The sequence below is a fragment of the Lepisma saccharinum genome, chromosome 8 (assembly GCF_977018435.1).
Source record: "Lepisma saccharinum chromosome 8, izLepSacc3.1, whole genome shotgun sequence".
NCBI lineage: Eukaryota > Metazoa > Arthropoda > Insecta > Zygentoma > Lepismatidae > Lepisma > Lepisma saccharinum.
In genome coordinates, this window is record NC_139236.1 from 29193041 (window position 1) to 29215372 (window position 22332).

Consider the following 22332-nt stretch of genomic DNA (forward strand, 5'->3'; position numbering starts at 1 on the left):
GCCGAAAACGCTTCGTAAAGTTTGAGGTAATCGTTTTTGGTCACGTCGAGGTTGTAATTCTCGCGCGGGAACACTTCGTTCCTACCGTTCTTCAGATAAACGTTCTTGATCTTGCAGTCGTCGAACTTGCTGGAATCTTTTTCCTGATTCTTGTCCCTCCCGGTCTGAAAAAGCACTACGACGAAATCTGGCATGTCGAACTGTATGTTGTTGAACTGCGTCGTCACGTCGAATTCCATGTGACTTCCCAACGCCATTTTCTGTACGCACTGGTAACCGTGAAAGTGAATCGGCACCTGCGGACTTTTCAAGATCTCCGCTTTGTACTTGAGGGCGTAATTCGTTTCGTATTCCACCACCGGCATTCTCAATTCCATGCTCCGGATGACGCATTTTGCTGCTTCGGGTAAAGTGTTGGCTATCGGCGTGGTGCCGTCCGGACCCAAAGTAGCGTATCGCATCAGTGCGTTGTTGTCGTTGGCCGCTCTTCGAAACGTGATCCTCAGTCCTCCCTTCCACATGATCTCCTTGTAGTCCGAGAAGAAACCAGGCAGCAGACGCATGGGAAAAAGCACCGTGTGACTTCTCGTCGATATTTTGGTCCCGGCTTCGAATCCCCCGGCCTGGTAGTACGCTGCGTCCGTTTTGGATAATTTCAACGTTCCCACTGCCGTCGACGTGATGCCTGGATAATCTATTCTGTCGATGAAGGTGTTGTGTTTCCTCACCTCCACCTGCGAGAACAGGTGAGGCACGAAGTTGTCCATGAGTATCAAGTTTGCTGCTGCGGGAAACGCGTCTCCGCTTTCTTTCTTCACCACGTCGAATTGAAGGTAGAGGTCCGCTCTGTGAGGATGAACGAACCCATCGCCTACGTCCACGTCGTATTCGATCTCCCTGTTGGCCTCGTTGAGATTGGCGAACGTGCGACGGTTGGGAGGGAAAGATTGCAATTCGTAACTTTCGATTTGCTCCATTTTACATGTATGGTTATTTATTATATGTTGATCTCCACGATGGCCGTCGTAGTGGCACCTGCGAAATCCACCACGTCTCCTTTCTCGTTCGTCACCACCAACTCTATGTCGTCTATGCGGTTGCGACATACTGGAAAATAGATCGGCGAAGAGGGCGTGTAGATGATCGGTTCCATGAACTCGGAACTTGGTTTGAAAGTGGCTATGATTCCCGTCTGCTTGTGACTTCCTAACAATCCGTCCGAAGATTTCGTGATCATACCTTCCGCCACGTTGCAGTGTACGTTCAGAGTCTCTATGGCCAAGAATTTAGGAATGTTGGTTGCTACGTGCTTGATGCCAGCTTCGAGTTTGGTGTCGTTCTCGAAACCTAAAAGTTCTCCCATGGTGCCCAGGTCCACGGTCTCCGTCGCGGATAGGATTTCCACTCTGTGCGTGACCGAATTTTGAGAAAGGTACGTGCCTTTGGGTAACTGAGCTTGCAAAGTGGAAAGATTGTATTGACCTGGCGTGACGACGATGTGTTCGCTTCCGACGCTAATTTTGTTGTTGTGCTGCGTAACATTAGGTATGAGGTACATGCTGTAGAATGCACGCAGAGCCACGGATTTAGGATAGACGATGTCGTCGTGCAGCGTGAGTTTCAAGATTGAAGATTCGCTCGTGAGATGGAACACGCCCATCCTAGTGATGCTGTTTGAGGTTCCACAATGCTTTCTGGAAATCCTCGATCGTAGGGTTATTTATTTCAGAGAGAAACGCGAGCACGGAGAGGCAGAGATGACCGCAGTTCACGTCTCCGAAATTTTGAATGCGTTCGTTGTTGTAGTATATAGAGGTTTTGTTCGTTTTCAGATAATGAATTAAATTGATAGGTGGAACACCTCCGAAAGAATCGAAAACGAATGCTTTATCATCATTTTTGTGGTAACATATCCAATGCGTGCCTGGATTTTTTTGATTGTCCAAGTTGACTACTCCACATTCTCTTCTTTTAACGCTTGAAGGTAACGAGTCGGACATGAAAACTCCTCTGAAGTGTTTGATTCGTAACGGTTCGATCAGAGATTCAATGTCTCGGTTGGTGAGTGCTGTTGTTTCTTTTTTTTAAACTTTCTCATCACGCCCTTGCCTCCTTTTTTCTCCATGGCCAGGTTGTGACGTTTCTGTTCTTCCAATTCCGCTTTGTTCTTCTTCGAGTCGATGACGGTTTTCGCGATGGCGGCACTTCCACCGGCCAAACTTCCAACGGCCCCCCAATGCTGCCAGGATGGCCGGGATGCTGAATATGAAACCTCCGACCTTTTGCTGTTTCCGCGAACGCTGCAAGCGTCTCAATCGAGGTGTGCTGAGAAGTAATTTCATTCCGTGTCCTTTGCTCAAGCAAGAACGTTTCTTCTCGCGTTGTTTCTTGGTGAGTAACCCATCGAGGGCACCTAGATTTTTTAGATTCGAATATGGTATCTGGTACACGACACCCTTGGGCTTCATGTTGATGCTCTATGTGTTATTTTTACGGTATGTTATTTATATATATATTCTGAGATTTTTCTCGTGTAGTTTTTTTACGGTATGTTATTTATATATAAATGTTCCGAGATTTTTTTTCAAGGCCTCGCAGTCGTTACACAAATTCTATTACGTGCTTCGTTTTCTTGCCAAGAAGTTCCTTTGTCCCCTTGTACACGATTCGAGTTTTGTTCTCGATTAAAATAGATAGCTTCTCGTCGGATAACATGTTAGCGTATCGATCTGGTAAAAATAGACTGTATTGTGCGTTGAGCAACAGGCGTACCTTGGGGCCATACTGGGTAGAAACGATTGAACCGGAAGTTATCGTGTAAGGTTTGTCGACTTCCAATTCCTGAATTTTTACATACTCGACTGACAAATTTAGCATTTGTTTTAATGCTTGGAGATCGCTCATTTTTTCAGTCGTCATATCAAAAAAATTTCAGTGTGTTAGAGAGAAATTTAATTGTTTTTCACGATGTGTGTTATTTATATATACCAAAAATTATTTTTTTATGTGTGTTATTTATATATCAAGTTTTTTTTTTTGACACGTATATATATATTATTATTTTTAACAGAGGAAGAAAATCCGTGATGATGTGCGTAATGATATCTTCCGTCTCCTGCTTAGACTTGCGCCTACATCCTCACAATCGCCGTTTACTGCATGTTTAAATATTTTACATAGTAGCTCTAGCGGCAAATCAGTTATGCAAGCCATGTTGTTTTTTACTGGATGTTATTTATATACCCCACCCCAATTTTTGTTTTGTGTTCATGGCGATGGTGGTACCCAGTGCGGCGACCCGTTCACCCAACGATGCGTCTCTGCTCACGAATCTTTCGAAAGCTGCATGTTCCAATTTTTTGTCTGCTTCGTGACGTGCGTCCAGATCCGTCTGCGTGGTGTTGTAGGCGATGTCGTGATCTTTGCATGCCGCGTCCAACGGATTCACACCCTTGTCTCCTCTCTCCAATCTTTTCTCGAGTTTGGTACCCGGTCCGCAGTACTGGTAGCCAGGTAGATGCATCTCGAAAGGTAACTTGTTGATGATGTCGTTCACGAGCCCCTTTCCTTCGGCCACGTTCCAAAATTTTGGAGGCAGCGTGTTGATGATTTTGATCAGGTAACCTATGCCCTTGTCGTCGTTCACGATGAAGTTGGAAAGTTTCGTGCTGATCATGTCCACGATGCCAACCTTCTCGTTGTAGAAATTACGGTTGCCTGCATTCTCTTCGCCGGCTATCACCAACAATCGGTCCACGAGTTTCCTAACATCGTCCACCCAAACAAATTCTTTGGGTAGCGTGTTGTAGCGTTTGACGCCGCTGCCTGTTTTGACCTGGTTCCAAATCGGTTTGATGAGATTCCTGTACTTCTCGCCGCTGCTCGATTTCACCCTATTCTGCGAGGCGTCGTTGTTCTGGTACAAGGCATCCGTCATGATCAAAATTTCCTTGTAACTTTGGTAATCTTCGTCGGTGTAATCTTTCGGCTGCTTTTTGGCAACGAGTTCCCACAGTCCCACCGTACCCGGATACCTGTTCCAACTATCCTTGTCGCCTAAATTGACTTTAATGTCGTTGCCTTCGAAGGTCACCTTCGATTTCCCAATCTTCCACACCACACCGCCGCCTTCGCTGGTTTCCATGCTGGGATACAATCCGAACACTTCATCCTTGTCGAATTTCCCCGTGCTCAGGTAGTCTCGTGCCAAAGGTCCCAACTCGATTTTATCCGAAGACGTGCTGCCTATGGCTCGACGTCGTGCCGGTGCATCCTCCAGTTCGAACGGTGTCGAAGGAATGCTCGAAATGGGTGTGGGTACGGCATAACTTTTAGCTGCGAGCGGTACGAGTTCGTTGATCAAATTTTTATTTTGTTCCGTGACACTTTTAATTTCTTTACCTAGACCGCTGATGGAATCGATCACAGGTTGATCCTGACGTTTCTTCTCTTCGTAGAATCCGCGATTCTCGGATTTCCAACCTTTGAAGCGTTTCGCGAGGTAATCGCGAAGCTTGAGATTTTCGTCCTCGATTTTTCGTTTCGTCATGACGTTATTTATATACGTCGTTTCTCACAACGTTGCAACGTTTAGAAAGTCGTTGATTTTGTTTCTGTATTTTCCGTCGTTGGGTTTCCTCGTCATGTCGATCGTCGCGAATCCGAAATCGTCACCGTTCCAGCAAGTAGAGCAGCAGCGTTCCGAAAATTGATTGTAGTTCATGTCTCCGCCTACGTAGTCATCGTACGCATGCTTGAGGTTGGTGTGATCTTGACGAAACAAACATATGAAATTAGCGTTGTCGCGCACTAACTGTTTTGGAATTTTGGAAAACGTTTGAGCTAGGTAAAAACAATCCATTCCTTTGTGACGACCTTGCGTGAAAAAGTTGCGAATTTCATTTTGATTTTCCAGGATGGCGTCGTCGAACACAACAACTGAATTTTCACGACAATCGTCGAGTGGTTTTATTTCCGAGGCGAACGTTGCAATATCCAGACCATCGTACAGTTTCATCAGTTGCTGGTATTTGGATTGCTCCAAACTTTTCGAGAACACGTACAGGTGCCTGTTCTTCCAATCTAACCAATTCGGTGCGAGGAGAAAATTGTCCACGAGCAGTGTCGTTTTCCCACACCCCGAAGGACCTACGATCAGACAGCGGATGCTGTCGGGAAGCAACTCACCGTTCTTTTTTTTTTCTTGTTTGACTTTCCGGATCCGGTAGACGCTTCACCACGTTCCACGTACTCACAAGATCACTTCGTCCGCGTCGATCCAACTCTTTTCCGGAAGTCCCAGCCATTTGACAAACAGTTTGTCACCTTTCCTACGCAATACTTTCTCGATGAGGTACGTGTCGGGGTGTTTCGTTTTAGAGAGTTCCTCTTCGTAAAATCTTCCTTTCAAAATCTCGCCGCCACTATCTTTTATTATATACGTGTGTCGGTTTCCAGGTAAAACTCGAACCACCGTAAAAAGTTCCATGCTCCAATTTTTTGTGAATCCCTTCTCGAAGGTGCGTTTGAATTTGCTGATCCTCACCTGGTCTCCAATTTTGTATTTAGCTTTTTTTGTCGTGGGTGTGTACTTTGGACAGTAAACTGTAGAAATTAAATGCTGCTCGTCAGACTTGGTAACGTCGGCTGGCTTCATGCCTATCGTTCTGTGTACCGTATCATTATAGGTGTCGACGAGTTCCGGCAGGATGTCGACCCATTTGTAATTTCCCCGAAGCGTGAATCGTTTCCACATGTGTGTTTTCAAGGTTCGATTAAATCTTTCCACGATGCTGGCTTTGATGTGACTGAAGGTCGAATAATGTCGAATCTTGTGTTTTTGAATAAACTTTTGGAATACAGCGTTGTAAAATTCCTTCCCCTTGTCCGTTTGCAGAAACCGTGGTCGTCTGCCGCCGCTTTCGCGAAAAATTAATTTGAATGCTTCCGTGACGCATGTTCCCGTTTTCGCCTTCAAAGGTAGAGCCCATGCGAATTTCGAAAATGTGTCTATGACGGTGAGGAGGTACTTGTTGCCCTTGTTCAATTTATGTACGTTTTTCAAATTGCCGCTACTCATCTCCACGAGGTCGCTTTGCCAGAGGTCGTCGATGCCCTTGTTTACCACAGCCAAACGTTCGTAGTTGCGGCGTGCAGGTTTATGCAATTCTTCGACGATGGCTTGCCTAGACATTTTTTTTTTTTAGAGATTACGTTTCAAGAGAAGCACCAGCGTGATGGGATTCAAAGAGGGTGGTACCTCACCTGTGTTTTGAATGATCAGCTTATCGCCGGCACTCACGTCGAAAACGGTAAGATCTTCGTCTTCGTGTATTTCATATATGTTGCGCGTTTCGTTCCAACGTGCCAGAGGAATGTTTCCTGCTTTCTGGACACCACGATTCGATATCAAAGTCATGGTGGGAACGCTAGCTTTTCTACCGTGAGACCAGTACGAAAATTCGTTTATCTGAATCGTGCCATCGAGGAGAAACTTGTAGTACGGATGATAAGGATGCAACATGTACAGTTTGTTACCTTCGACGAACGTGGAGATTCTCTGTTGATTGGGTACGCTGTTGATTTCGATGGCTTGCAGAGAATGCAGTTTAGCGAATTTAGTGTCGACGCCGAGCAGATTACTGTGAACGTGTCCGAGTTTATTTTCGATGGGCAGCAAATGCTCGACTATGGTATCCGTTACGGCAGACAACGACGGTTTGATTTTCACTTCCACGTTCAACTGCTTGTAGTTTTCGTTGAGTTCTTGTAACTTGGCACCGAAAGAAGCCAGCGTCGATTCCTGCGTGGATTCCAGCACTCCGACTTGATCTCTGATGTTGACGACGATGTTCTGAAGGTTCTCGACTTGATTCAATTTCGAGCTCTTCTCGGTAAGATCGTTCACGATGCTTCGCATCTCTGTAAACTGCGTGTGAAGATCGGCGACGCTCTGCGAAGTGGGCAGCGTCGACACCAGCGAACTGATTTCGTCTCGAATCTGTTCCACGTTCGCTGTTTCCGTTTCCAGTCGTTTCAGCATACGTGATATGTTCCTTTTCAAAGCGTGCAATTCTTTGGAAGTGGGGAGATTGGCCACCCTACTCTCGAGATCGCTCAATGAACTTTTGATGTCGCTCGATTCGGATAGTGCCGTCACCGCCGTTTTCAATTTTTCCAAATCTTCGCTCGAAGGCACGCTCGTCCGTAACGATTCCAAGTCACCCTGTATGTTGTCCAGCACGTGATGAAAATGAGCAAGATTGGATTCGACGTTTAAATTTTCTAAATATTCGATTTTATGCTGAACCGTGCTCAACGTGTCTTGAATGCTCGTCAACGCTCTCGCTTCAGCGTGAATATTTTTAATTTCTTCGTTGATCAATTCCAAGGACGCCTGAAGCGTAGCGATGGTGGTTTGAATGTGTTCGAAATCTTGATAGGCCTCCAATTGAATTTTTATGTTCGCGACGCTTTTACCGATGACCTGCAGTTCGTCCGACGATGGTAGGTTCGTCATGGTATCTTCCAAAGTCTGTAACTTGGATTTGATTTCTTCCAACGTGCCGGTGAATTCTTCTTGTAATTTGGAAACGACGACGTGCAAGCGTTCTGCGTCTATATCGTTCACGACGGTTTGAAGTTCAGAGAAATTCTTTTCTATTGCGGAAGTTCGTTCTTCGATTTCGAGTTTCAATTTTTCCAAATCTTCATTTTTCGATTGAAATTGCTGTAATTTGGCCAAATCATTTTGAAGCGAATCCACGCTCAACTGTATATTTTGAACGTTGTCGTAAGAAGGTACGTCGACATAATTTTTTATCAGCGTCTTCAGTTCGGAATCGATTTTCAGAATGGGGTCGAGACATTGCGTTTGGAGCGTAGCGATTTCCGACTCTAAACTTTTGTTTAAGGTTTCCTGCAAAGCGATCAAATCGGTCCTCAACTTCTTAACTCGAATGTCCAACATGAGAATCTCTTCTGCGTGGTCTACACGCTTGGTGTTGCCGAAAATGTCGTTAGGCATTTTTGGTTAACGGTTATTTATAATAGGATAGACGATTCGTAATTCTACGAAGAGAGGAATAAGTTTGTCGTAATCTCCGAGGAGTTCCATGTAAAGATAATCTCCTGCAGACACATCGTACGTAATGTTAGAAAGCATCTTGTCGTGCTTGATTCGAAAAATGTTCTTGCCGGTAGAAATTTTGATTTCGCCTAAGTTTTCCGGATTCACGGTGATCCGAAGTTTCCCGTCGATCGGAATTTCGTAGAAATGTAAATTGTTATTGAAGACGTAAAACATCTTGCCCACATCGTCGTCCAATTTCGTCCAAATACTGTTGAGGTGAACGATCAGTAGACCGTTGAGTTTGGATAACATGGAAGGTAAGAGGTTATTGGAATTTGGTGGTGCACTTTCCATGTTGATCTGTTTCCGGAAACCAAAAAGATTCATTGTCCTTGTAAGTTATTTAAATTTTCTATATGCTGTGCCCCTTTGTAGATCGAATAAAAAGAAGAGAAGATTTTATCTACGGCGATGCAATTCAAAAGACTCGAACGTGTAATTATGTCATTAGATCAGGATGAAGAAGAAAAAAATAAGAGTTGAATTTAATGAGGCCTCGTTTAGAGCGAGCTTAACGACATAATAACAACTTCCAACTTTTCATCCCCCGAGGGCTCCTCTTTTCCTCCATATGTTTTTGAAGAATGGCAAAAAACACAGCGGACTTCATGGCTATGGGGTTACGGTTAACACACGTCACATTTATCGCTTCCATTACAGTGGCCCCACTCTCTCGTGTGGATTTGACAATCGAGAACACGTAACTTGTTGTCTCTGGCATCCAATGCGACCTTGGTTACGCGCGTCGTGTACAGTTCGTGTAATTTATTCGCAATGCGATGATCTGTGCTGAGTTGTCTTTTACCTTGAAACAGGCATTCTTTGTAGTCTTTCATGCTAAATTTGTTGGTACTTATTTTTCCTACCCCTTTCGCTTTCTTGATCTCTTTTTCTTCTGCAATCTTGACGCAGTACATTTTGGCACGAAGCCCCGCAAATTCGCTGATGTAATTACCAGCCGTTTCATCTTTGAACTTTCCTATGGTCATTTTATTTTCTGTCGAATGCAAGTGATGGCCTGATGGTAAGTTGCTAAAATCAAAAAGATGCTTCATCGAACTCAGATCATGTTCGAGGCTTGGTGTTTGGATTAGAAAAATGAAGCTATCCGTATCAATGTAACATATTTGGATGTTATCTCCATAAAAAGGTTGAAACTGATCGTAGTACGATTGGTACATGTGCAATTTTGATAGTTCAAGGACGGTGGCACCTATGACAATCGGCTTGTTGAGCATCACTTGCTTCTTGTTCTTCTCGACGAATACTAGATTCTCGTCGAAAATGGTGAAGTTTTTGAAATAGGGGGACGCGACAATTTTCTCAAATTTCTTTTCGTCCGTGACCAACGTTGCGTCGATGTAATTACGCACGTTCTCCATCGTCTTGCCGTAGATGGCGTTATTGAATAGTTTGTACAGATCCTTGTCTGCAGGCGATGTCGATTGCGCTCTGCGTTGCGTGTTCTCGGCTATGTAGGGTACGAGCCACCTACTCTGTCGGAACTTCAATCCTCTATGTACTTTCTTCAGCTGCAAGCCGTGACTCACATAGAATTGGAGGAGTCGGTAGTGCAGAACGTAATTCCGCTTGTTCTCCATGCTTAGTATGAGTTTTGGCTCCGATCCTCCAGGTGGCTTCTCTTTGGAGGGGGCCAGGGCCAATCCATGATGTTTCTTGTGAAGTGTTTCGGGATAATCGAGATCCACTTCCAAGAAACAGCCCCATTCGTTATCTTCGCTCCAGTTGAGAAAATCCTCGCAGGAGAGTTCCTCTTCGGTCATCCACGCGTAGTCGCTGATGGGAAGACACTGGGACATGGAGTGGCCATACAGGTTGTTGACATCCCAGTAGACGATGTAGGTGTTGGGCTTCGATGCATCGTAACCAGGCGTATGAGGATTGTTTGCCTGAGCATGGCGTCGAGGACATTGGACGATGCCACCACGTATCACACTCTCCATGAAGGCATACTGTTCCTTCTCTGCGATGAGACCCAGTTCCACGTTGGTGTATTTCATCATCGATTCCCAAGTCAATCCCGGCGTCGTGAAGAAATACGCAGGATCCAACTTGTAGATCGAGATGCATCTCTTGCGAAACGATTCGAAAATGTCCATCAGAAGTGTCACGTCCAATTTAAGATAGAGATCGTGATAATCACGAAAAGTTTGGCAATTGAAGGCCGTCCACACACTACGAGCGTGTTCGTAGTCCTCTTCGGAACAGACGTCCTCCGTGAGATGAGAATAAAATGCCTCCCGGGGTGGAAGTTCCGTCTCGTCAAATTTGTCGAAATCGTTGACGTACTCGTAGGGGTAGACACCCTTGCGACGCAACAGATTCAAATTCTCATCTCTCCCCGAAAAACACATTTGCTTGGTGGCCACAAGATCTTCGTCGCCAAGTTGAGATGCAAGGGTGGCCCGGCTGGAGGACAGGAAATTGTAAGAGTCCAGGATTCGCACTTCCACGCTTCCTCCTTCTTCGAGAGGGATCCACACTCTCACCACAATATACTTCTCGCTCGTTCTCGGGATGATGCTGATTCGAGTCGTGATGTTGTACAACTCCTTGACGAACAGATGCGTATCGTATTTTTCCGTGTAATGCAGAAACACGGCAACGAAATGCGACTCCTTAATTTTAAGATTGCACGAATTACAGATCGTGTTCAGGAATAATCCATTCTGGTGGTCATGGTGTACGACCTTGTGATTTTCGGGGGTGAAAGCCTGGTTACACTCCGCGCATTTCGTTGCCGTGTCATGTCTCCGCTGTTGTTCCGTCGTGAGAGCAGGTGGAGAAACGTAAGAGCCTTTCAGGCTGGGTGCAAGTTCTCTCGCGCATTCCGCTATCTTCTTAACAAAATGTTTTGCCGCATCAGGTCCGCAATACAAGATGACATCATTTAATTTTTCTCCGTAGATGGAGAAACTGCAAGGCTCGTGGTGAAAAATTTGGATCGTGCTTGAGGTAAAGGGATCAGGGTCGCAAGACGTCATGGGAACTTGGAAGCTTTCAAAATCGGCATAAAGGACGACAGGATGGTGGAGAAGAGCCTGGTGTTTCTGAAATTTCATCTTGGTTCCGGGTTCCGGCATGACATCTTCGGGTTCTGCATTCACAGAGCCAAAACACTTGTGCTGTTCTTTCATCTTCTTTCCCACGCGAAAAATTCTCAAACACCGATCGCAAATTTCGATCTTATCGTGATGCTTGCTCATCTGTCTTCCTACTAATCGTGAGAAATTCCGTATCAAACTGTAACGACCATCTACAAGCAAGAGTCGAATTACATTATTCTGGCTTCTCGCAGGTCTTAACACACGAATGTTGTCGCAATCGTCAACCCCAAACACAGAAATATCGATATCTTCTCCTTTTTCCTCTCTATAGTTTTTTTCAAATTGATTGATCTCATTCAGAGGCACAGGATAGGAAATTCCTCGCATGACATTCTTGTATTTCCTCTCGTATCGTCTGTAATTGGACAGGCGTTCGGGGTTAACATTATTAGCTGGGTGTAATGCGGCGATGACAGACCATAAGAAACTCTTCTGATCATTACTTTGTATGTTTAACACTGCATTTTGCTTTTTTTTTTGTTTTTGTTTTTTTGAGCACTGCGTAAGGGTTTGAAATTGCACACTCGAAGCTCTAACATGTGGCTGCGACCGCAAAGACTCCATCCACTTCCTCGACCTTCAAACGCTTCTTGTTTTTGTGTCAGATGCTCAAAAAGCCGTGTCACTATCTCGTCAAGATCCTCGTGATTGCCCTCATGTAAGCCTTCACACCCTACGTAAAAGCTGAAAGTGCTTGATTCGGACGAGACAACTTTCTCATACAGCAGGGTCAAGACGAGATGAATTTTAATTGCAACATTAACGAGGCAATCCCCTAGTTGATCAACTACCCGCGATTTCACATTGTCGAGGAAGGTACTCGAGTCACATTTTTCGTCACTTCCAGATTTATACGTCATGATGCGTGCGCTTTTATTCAAAGCACCCCATTCTTCTGCATCAGTGCGAGATTTCTTTGCCGGGGGGGCGTCATCATGTTCCGGTAGACAACATTTTTTCAAATGCCTAGCAATATTAGGTTTCGAAATTAATTTTCCACAGTTACGACATGCCACTTTCCCGCAAAGACCGGAGGGACCTGCTTGCGGTTCCATTTTTTTTCTCTGTTATTTATATATACAGAGAAATTTTTTGGGGTTGGTGGTGGTAGGGGAAAGCACACTGAAACAGAAGGAAAAAAAAAATAGATCAAAAATGCTAGACAGTTTTTTCTTTCCACAAGTGCATATATATATATATTAGACGCGATCAGTGTGTGCACTGTTGTAGGAGGTGTGTGTCAATTTTTATGACTCCTCTGAATATGTGTGTGTGTGTCAGACGCAAAACAAAATAAATATATGATGAAAAAAAACACTTGAAAAACAACTTACCTTTCAAGAGAGATAGAGAGAGTTCAAAAAAACTTGTAGCTCACTAAAACTTCCACGATGATATATATGTATACTGCCAGACAAACAAATTAAAGAATACTGAACTGCCACAATTGACGTTCACCTTTCAAGAAAGATAGAGAGACTTCAAAATAAAACTTGTAGCTCACTAAAACTTCCACGATGATATATATGTATACTATCAGACAAACAATTAAGAATACTGAACTGCCACGATTGAGGTTCACTATGATAATGATGTACAAAAAGAGAAACTGGTGGGTTATATAGGAACCCCCCCCCATCCCACGCGACCCCCTTGGTGAAAACACAATGAGCGCTATAGTCAATGTCCTAGCAATAAACCCCGTTGACAGTTCCACCTCATGCGTGTTTATCATGGTATTCGATCATTTTTTCCTCGCATCCTCTTACAGATTCGCTTCGGGCGGAAGCAGATGCGAGATAATTAGGTTCGGGGAGTTTGTTGCCGTTTGTGGTTGCCGAGGGTGGAGTCGTCCACTGCGGAAGCGGATGGCAATGAACCCCGTTGACAGTTCCACCTCATGCGTGTTTATCATGGTATTCGATCATTTTTTCCTCGCATCCTCTTACAGATTCGCTTCGGGCGGAAGCGGATGCGAGATAATTAGGTTCGGGGAGTTTGTTGCCGTTTGTGGTTGCCGAGGGTGGAGTCGTCCACTGCGGAAGCGGATGGCAATGAACGTGGAGAGAAAGTGATACACGCGCGCGCGTGTGTGTGTGTGTGTATGTGTGTGCACCACATTGTTCCCGAAAGAGAGAGGTTTACAAAGGTCACGATATACAAACATTTGACCGGGATTTGGAAAATTACAATAAGGTGCATTCATCCTTCAAGGGTGAGAGGATGAGAGTTCATCTTTCACTCATCACGGCTTTTCTGCGCCCGTGAAACATCGTCAGCGCAATAAATGAGGCACGGAACGTGGAGAGAAAGTGATACACGCGCGCGTGTGTGTATGTGTGTGCCACATCGTTCCCGAAAGAGAGAGGTTTACAAAGGTCACGATACACAAACATTTTGACCGGGATTTGGAAAATTACAATAAGGTGCATTCATCCTTCAAGGATGAGAGTTCATCTTTCACTCATCACTGCTTTTCTGCGCCGTGAAACATCGTCAGCGCAATAAATGAGGCGCCGAACGTGGAGAGAAAATGAGTGTGTGAGTGAGTGAGTGAGAGAGAGAGAGAGAGAGAGAGAGAGAGAGAGAGTGAGTGAGTGAGTGAGTGAGTGAGTGAGTGAGTGAGTGAGTGAGTGAGTGAGTGAGTGAGTGAGTGAGTGAGTGAGAGTGAGAGAGAGAGAGAGTGTGTGTGTGTGTGTGTGTGTGTGTGTGTGTGTGTGTGTGTGTGTGTGTGTGTGTGTGTGTGTGTGTGTGTGTGTGTGTGTGTGTGTGTGTGTGTGTGTGTGTGGGGCACATCGTTCTCGAGAGAGAGGTTTACAAAAGTCACGATCTACAAACATTTGGTTACGATAAGGTGCACTCATCCTTGAAGAATGAGAGGATGAGAGGATGAGAGGAGGCGCGGAACGGGGAGAGAAAGTGAGTGTATGTGTGTGTGTGTGTGTGGCACATCGTTCTCGAGAGAGAGGTTTACAAAGGTCACGATCTACAAACATTTTGGAGGATGAGAGCTCATCTTTCACTCATCACGGCTTTTTTTGCGCCGTGAAACATCGTCAGCGCAATAAATAAGGCGCGGAACGTGGAGAGAAAGTGAGTTTTTGAGGTTTTGGCGGTCGTTTGGTCAAGAAATCAGAATTGCAGTCAAAGGTACATTTACTATCTACTTAATGTGAACCAAATATTTGAGAGTCCTTTTATCTCAGATGACCACAAGGTCAAGAGGTGGGCAGGTGGTATAAAACCAAAGAACAGAATCAGTTTTTTCAAATTCCATTTCATGAAGTAATTCAGAATATTGTGTGGCTTGTAAGTGTGGAAACACCCATTTAAAACCAACAGGAATGGGTAAACATGAATAAAACATCCCTGTACATGACATAGGAAGAGGGGGACTTGTTAGCTTATGTTTTGAGCATGGTGTCCATCTTGGAGTCAACTTCATTATTAAAATGGGAAGACCATCATGTGATATAACAGAACAGGATAAAATTTCATAAAAAACATAATAGTATGTTTAACCTTTAGCAAATGGAGCCTCGCACATGGATAAAGCCTCTCTGGATGGGGCCTTTTGTAGTGCATGATTTTAAAACTTGCCACAAAGTACACAAAAAAAAATCTAGCTCAAAAACAAATTGTAACAGAGAGATGAAAATGTTTCTTTCTTTTCTTGGAATGACAGAGCTTTTAGCGGAGGTGAAATTTATGCCTTGTCCCTCCGAATAATGACAGTTAAGAAGAAGAAGAAGAAAAATCAAAAGTTAACTAGCCACCACAATAGACCGAAATGAATGAAAAAATGTATGTAGCAGTGGTACATTTCAACAACCATGCAAAGTTTCGTTGAAAAAAGACTGAAACCTCTTGGAAAGAACAATACATAAGAGTGGCTTTGTTGCCAGCTTACAGAAACAATTTCCTGAATTTTGCTTCTAGCGTCTTCTCTATGGATGCTGAATGGACCAAATTTGAAGGCAATTATCGTGCTGATCAATAATTCTCTTTTGTCTTTAGTTGAAAGTTGTGATATCCTTGCAAGGATGAAGTTGTTGCAAGGGTGCACCCTGCTACATTTATGTAAAGCAGATGGATGCTATCAAGTAAAAAAAAAAAATGCTGAAGAATGTAACGTTCTTTCATAATGATAATACTCCAGCTTACACTTTACTTACTGCAGCTTCAAATCTGTTTAATTTTTCTTTGCTACATTTTCCCCCTCTGCATTAACCTACAGTTGTTCCGGCTAGAGAATGGACTTGGAAATTCTATTTTTATCTTTTCTGTCGAAAGCAAAAGAGGGTCACATGAATCGCTGAACAAATCAGCTTTGTACAGTTGCCGTGGTGACACGTTGCCAAATTTTTCGTTTCGAGTCATTTTCGAAACAGGTGGCACCCTCAACAAGGCAAAGCACAGCAGTGCCTAATGGTTGCCGCAGCACAGCAAGCGAATAGGTCTCCCGATTCCCTGCCTCTCCCTGAAATGCGAGCGAAGGGGGTATGTTGACAGGAAGAGGTGTCGTGTTAGACTGGACAAATGGACAAAAATCAGGCATGTAGCAGCCGGTAGAAACACCGCTTGAACTGGAGGCAGAAAGTCTGGTTTTCCTCAAGTCCAATCTTTGGCCGGGTGGACTTTTATCTCCTGAACTCAAGAAAAACATCTGTTGAACATGGCTCTTTCTTACCATGCAATTATTCTTTACAATGGTACTTGAGAACTTCTCAATCAACCCTTGAATAACACTGTACAAGGCTTATCCGCATAAATGCACTGCTTTTCTCATTCATTAAATGTTTTGGAGCAAATATAAATTCAAAAGGGTAATTTGTTGTATACACTGCATTATGGGGAAAAGTCATGTTAATTCTTGTGGTTTCCAACATGCAATGGAACATATATCTAAGACCAAAGTTTAAAAATATGTCAACAAAATGTACTTCATTAGTAACAGTATGAAAAATACTGTAAATAATGTATTGCAATTTATTAAAAAATACTATTTTACTTCCATTTTCCCATGAACAGTTTATCTCTAGTCAACACATTCATGTAACATTTATAAAAATATACTTACAATTTTTTCTTTATATTTTTTTTGGCTACAATAGCACTGCAGAAGTGGAGATTATGAAAAATAAGCCACACATGATCTTTCTTTACAGTGATAACTCTGTCCACTATAACACAAAATTTTAACACTCATGTTAAAACTCCACACAGCATTAAATGGCATGGACTGACTCTTTTACATATGACTGCAACAGCGTGTTGGAAGAACAATACATAGGTTGTGCTTACTGTAACAAAAAAATCGGTGTTCCAGAATGGAGATTTCAAGTAAGACTGCAAAAATGCATTAACTGATATTGCACAAGTACAATATTTAAAACACGATTAAATGTACAAAATTCTCAGTAGAATGTAGTTTAATTTTTACAGGAAAGTCTCCAAATTTTAATGCACTTTGCACATCATTTAGAACTGTTCTCTAGTGGACAATAAATAAAGCAATGAGTACTACTTCGTGCTTGTGCACTAAGATCTTCTGTAACTATGAAATTTTTTTTAAAAAAAATCCATGCTCTTGACAACTAGTGTCACCTTATTTACTGTAAAAATGTTCAGGTACTTCAATTATTGATTCAGTGGACAAGATAAAAAATGTGAAAAACACCTGTTTAAACCTATAAACTATTTTAGAGATATTAATTTTTATTCTGCATTAAATGTCATGTTCTCAAATGAAAAATTACGTGACTTTGTAAATATGTTCCTAGCTTTCCTTTTGAATTTCTTCCAAAGATGGAATGTTATTTATGCGATAATCCAGAAGCATTTGGCCATAAGCTTTACCCTGTGGATCAAATCTCAATGAGGCAATTCCACCACCTCCCAAAGACGAGTCCAGAACAAAATTCATAGCATGAATGCCTGGTAGGGCATACCTGAAAGAACACAACAAGAATAAGACATTGATAAAAATATCTTTACCACACATGAATTTTTACTTTCGGCACTCAGCATTAATTTTTTGCCACTTTTGGCTAATTGTAACAATAAGGATGAGTGATGATTCAATTAAATTGATGTAGATCCATGTTCAGGCAGGGATTCGAACCCAGGAACTTCATGCTTGTTAAACCAGCTACTTTTTCACATGAGTTATATCAGTAAAAGCATATTTTTAAATGGTAAATATTAGGAATGGGCCAGTATGAAATTTTGGCCGATACCGATAAAGTACTGATATAAAATTTACAGATACTGATAACAGATATTCTACCGATCCCATATAAAATTAGAAATAGTCCTTGAAGAACCTGAAAGTTTCATTGACCTCCTTAATAAATGTGTGTTTCAAGGTGACTGCAGTGCAAAAGAAATTGCATATTTAAACATTTACTTTTTTAGAAAGTAGGGCATGGAGTTATCCATAAAAATTACAACAAAATAACAGAATTTTGCACTACATTATCAGATATTTATTGATATATCGGATCGGTAAAATAATCGGTAATTTTACCAATAAACCGATATGCCTATACCGGCCGATTAATCGGTCCCATCCCTAGTAAATATAAAAATCCCCTGCATGTTCATTTATTGTTATTTTTATGTTGTCTTCATCAGGCAAGTGTTATCAAGGATGTGATGTCTGGGTTAACTCTTTGCGGCTCAGGAGTTGGATAAATTTCCCGACCCTTCCGGCGCGGAGAAGGTTCGAAATTTTTTTTTTACATTAACACTTTTAATATCTTTTATTTTGACATAAGAATACATATTTTCATAATATTTCTTAAATTCTTTTGTAATTGTAATTTTAATTTGAAAAAAACTGGTGGTTATCAGCACTAACCACCACGCAAATGTAACATGTTTTTTTATGCAACATATGTGAATGAAAATTGTGAAATACAAAGGTTTTCTTTACCTAAATTCAACTTCAATTTCGGTGAAAGGTTTGGAAACAGTCTTTATCCTTCCGCAAACAAAGGGGCACATTACAAACACTGCACATCCATATCGTGCGGACTGGATTGCTCTTCGTGCTACACGTAGCACATCTTCTTGATGTGGACCTCTTAGGTTGATGGCTTGCACTCTGGTTCCTAATACTCGGCATGACACTAGGTTTGTGGCGCTTTATTTCTACACTTCTGTTTGGGGGAGTGTGTGGAGTTGCTATTCTTGTGGAGAGCAAACCTATATATACATCCCTCCCAAATTCCTTGTTAGTGAACTTCTCACCTTCAATTTGATTGTGAATAATAAAAGTATTTGTTAGAGCTGCATCAAGAAAGTGAAAAAATAATCTCAAGTACCATTTCTTACTTTTGCGGTCAATCTGGTAATCATTCTTCAGTCGATCAAAATTATCGACAAAATTCATATTTTCATTGTACTCCTTCACAATCTTTGGGCAGGGCACATCTGAAATAGTACCATCTTTTGCCTTCCTACTGATGGTTATTGTATCATTGGGATTGTGGAAATTAGACAAAAAGTTCACTGCTCGTTTATCCTTCCATCTTATCATTGTTATGTCATCATCGGACTGTTGCCAATCATATTCTCCTCTCTTTAGTTCCTTCTCCCCTTTGAGACTAGGTAGGAACTTCCGTGCATGATTCACTGTCCCACATGCAAAAATATTTTTGGCTTTTAGAGTTAGCAGGAGCTCATAGCTATTGAAGTAGTTGTCTACAAATAGAACATGGTTTTTATCAATAAAATCATGGCAGAGACTGAGAACAACTCGGGAAGCCAACCCTTTCTCACCTTGCTCGCTTGTTTTCCCAGTATAGATTTCGAACCTGTGGTTATATCCAGACGAGTCACAGAGCATCCATATCTTGAAACCTCTTTTGATTGGCTTATCCCTCATGAATTGTTTCATACTAGATCTTCCTTTGAATTTTACCATCGATTCATCGACGACAAGTTTCTGATAAGCTTTGTAGTTTTGCGCGAAAGAGTGTGCCAGATTGTTCAGAAATGGTCGGAGTTTATATAATTTATCAAATTGTGGATCACGACGCTCTGGTTGAACAGCATTGTTGTTGAAATGTATGTGACCCAACAGCCAACCAAAACTTTTTACACTCATTAGTTTTGAAATATAATAGTCATGCCAGTCTGGTTTTGATGACCAATAATCTCTGTAACTTTACATTCGTTTGAGACCCATAAAAATGTTCATTCCTATAAATACTCGAATTTCATCCATGTCTGTCGGTTGGAAGGGCTTACCTTGTTGTGTAGCATATAAGTTCGTGTGAAACACAATATGATTGAGCAGCTCATCATTGAAAAAGAGTGAAAAAATTGCAAGAGGGCTCTTATCTTGCAGTTCCTTCACAGCATCAGTCGGTCCCACCCTACTTGAGAAATGTGGCACTGGAGTTGTTTGATGAGATGTCTGATCCCAGATTGGTTACCTTGTTACATGAACCAATGGCACAATTGGAGTACTCACTGTGACCTCATTGGAACCATCCTGTTGTCTGACGCTCATTGATGCACTAACACAACCTGTGGCACTTTGTGTTGATGTCAAAGGTCCTTCGTTAGTAGGAATATTGCACCCAAGAAATTCATCTTCAGAGGACGTTTCTGCAATGCACATTCCTTCTGCACTTATTTCTGGGTGAAAAGTGGGATCTGCATCTGAATCATCACTACTGAAGTCCAAATCAGAGCCTGAGGGTATGTCCTCAGCATTAAAAAAGTCTCGAATATCCTGATCAGTCAGCCTCTCCATGATTCTAGGAAATATGTAAACTTTACACAGAGTTCCGAAAGCAACCAAATCTGCGCGGTGGTCAGCAACACTAACCACCTACATATGAAGAGTTCCTTTGTGAACGACCGCACAAAAACCTCCACTTCTTGGTACAGATGTAGCCACGGTAATGGGGAAATATAAAAGCACAGTGGATTCGGCAGAAAACGAAAAAGAACTACCATTACAACAATTAGTCATTAACAATCACTGTTTACAACAACATTCAACAAAAGCGGCACCATAAAGGAGACTGGAGTAAACATAAGAAACAACAATCCCCAAAATCTCATTTCAGACAAAAGGCGATACACCTCAAAGCGAAACATTCGAGTTAAAATACCACACAAAACGAAAATTTGCATTTCAAGTGGTGGTCAGTGACACTAACCACCGAGCCGAAAAGGACAATCTTGAGGTGGTTACCATTGGTAACCACTGCGCCGCAAAGAGTTAAGCAGGTCACAGGCTACTTTTGATATTTTTGTGCTTGCCCCACTTCCTTTTTTATTTTTTTTGCATCTTTTAAAAAAAATATTGTAAGAATAATTGATAACATAAAAAAGTAAAGTGCTCCTCTGTGCTTTGTACAACGTCATGAAGGCGTATAAGGGGTTTGGAGTTATGGCACCACACTTTCTTGATCACGGTTGAAGGTGGAGTATTGTGATCAGCACTATGCCCCAGGCTGCCTTTATTTCCCAGTTTTCTCCAAGTACCCACTTTATATGATGCTGGGTGTGTGCAGGAGCCATTTGAAAAGGTGGAAAAAATCCCAGTTCTCCCCCGCTGGGGATCAAACCCAGGTTTCTCATATGGTAGTCAAATGTCCTAATGACTGAGCTACCACAGCTGTTACTAACAAAATTTCAAGTACTCAAATGTTGCATTTCTCTATAATATATCTTCAGCCATAGATAAAAGATGGTGGATAAGGAAGTAGGTGTTTGACCTGTAAAGTTGACAAGTACAGACCAAAGATACAATTGGCCCAGAAAAAATAGTTGTTTGCCCAGGCTTGTTGAAAATGGTGAACGGTGAGAGGAAGAGGAAGATACTTGGGAATGGGGATAAGTTGGGACATGAAGTTTTCATTTTATTTTTCCCTAAATTTCAGTGTTATTTTCTACAGTGATTCAGAGTTATTTTTTGCAGTTTATGGCAAATTCGGTGTTATTAATTAAAAATCTGTGTTATTTTTACATGCATTACTGTTTTTTTTCTGTGCATAAGATTTCTACACAGGGTGGCTACTCTAGGGAAATGATAAAATTCAAGTATAATTCCCGGTTTTCAAGGCAAACTTTCCTGAAATTCAAAGGAACAGCAGATGTTTTCTCTATTTCAACCTCTCACCACCCACAAAAACACAAATTTATTAACAACATAAAGCATCTGTGTTATTGCAATGTGTCCAAAATTCTAATTCAATTGAACGGTATATGCATATGCAGTGCTCGAAAATCTTCTTCAGAGCTAGGCGCCTGCTCTGAAAATCAGGCGCCAGAAAACCAATAACTAGCAATTGTGCATATTATAAGAAGCTGAGCCGGTCCCCGTCGCGGAGTGGTTATCCCATCGTGCTACGATGCCAGGGGTCCCGGGTTCGAATCCCGGCTTGGGCATGGGCGTTTGCGAGTGTTCATTCATCAATTTCATCATATCATCACTTATCTCCATCTTTGCAAATTTGCCAAAAGTGGCACAAAAAGCGAAGTAAAATAAAGCAAATCAATCAATCTATAAGAAGCTGAGCAGCACCGTATTCAAAACCACTAAATCATGTGAGAAAGTGGGAAATGGGGGGTTAGGGGACAAAGAGTAAGACATTGTTACTGATTCTATGGAATGCTCACAACGTTGAAAAAATAATAATTTGCTAACTTACGCAGTACTGCAATTTGAACTTAGAATCTTCAAAATTTCGTACATGCAAACTTAAAAAACAGCAATATTACAGCAAAAGATCACAGTCGCCAGGCTGAAATTTTTAGTCGACATGGCAAAATGGCGACCAGGATTTTTCGAGCCCTGTATGTATGTATGTATGTATATACACACACACACACACACACACACGCACACACACACACATCCATATACCGGGTGGTCCAAAGTCCAGTAACGATCACATAATGTGAGAAATACACATCGAATCGGAAAACGAAAAAATACGTGTTTAATAAGTGAAAGAAAGCTATTCAATGATATTACACCTGATTCCCCACCCCCGCCCCTTGGGGGTGGGGTGGGGTGGGGTGGGGAGCAACTGTGAAATTTTAAAT

At 42.2% G+C, this 22332-nt stretch overlaps 1 protein-coding gene across 1 annotated transcript in view; it reads right to left on the reverse strand.

Moving 5' to 3' along the window:
* Window positions 1-16275: 16275 nt before the first annotated feature.
* The window catches only part of LOC145990896 (uncharacterized), a 73421-nt gene continuing 67364 nt past the window's right edge, over window positions 16276-22332 (reverse strand). Inside the window, exon 11 of the mRNA XM_083126379.1 lies at window positions 16276-17210. Coding sequence (XP_082982505.1) covers window positions 17039-17210 — 172 coding nt within the window. The 3' untranslated portion in view covers window positions 16276-17038. The remainder of the gene's footprint in view (window positions 17211-22332) is intronic.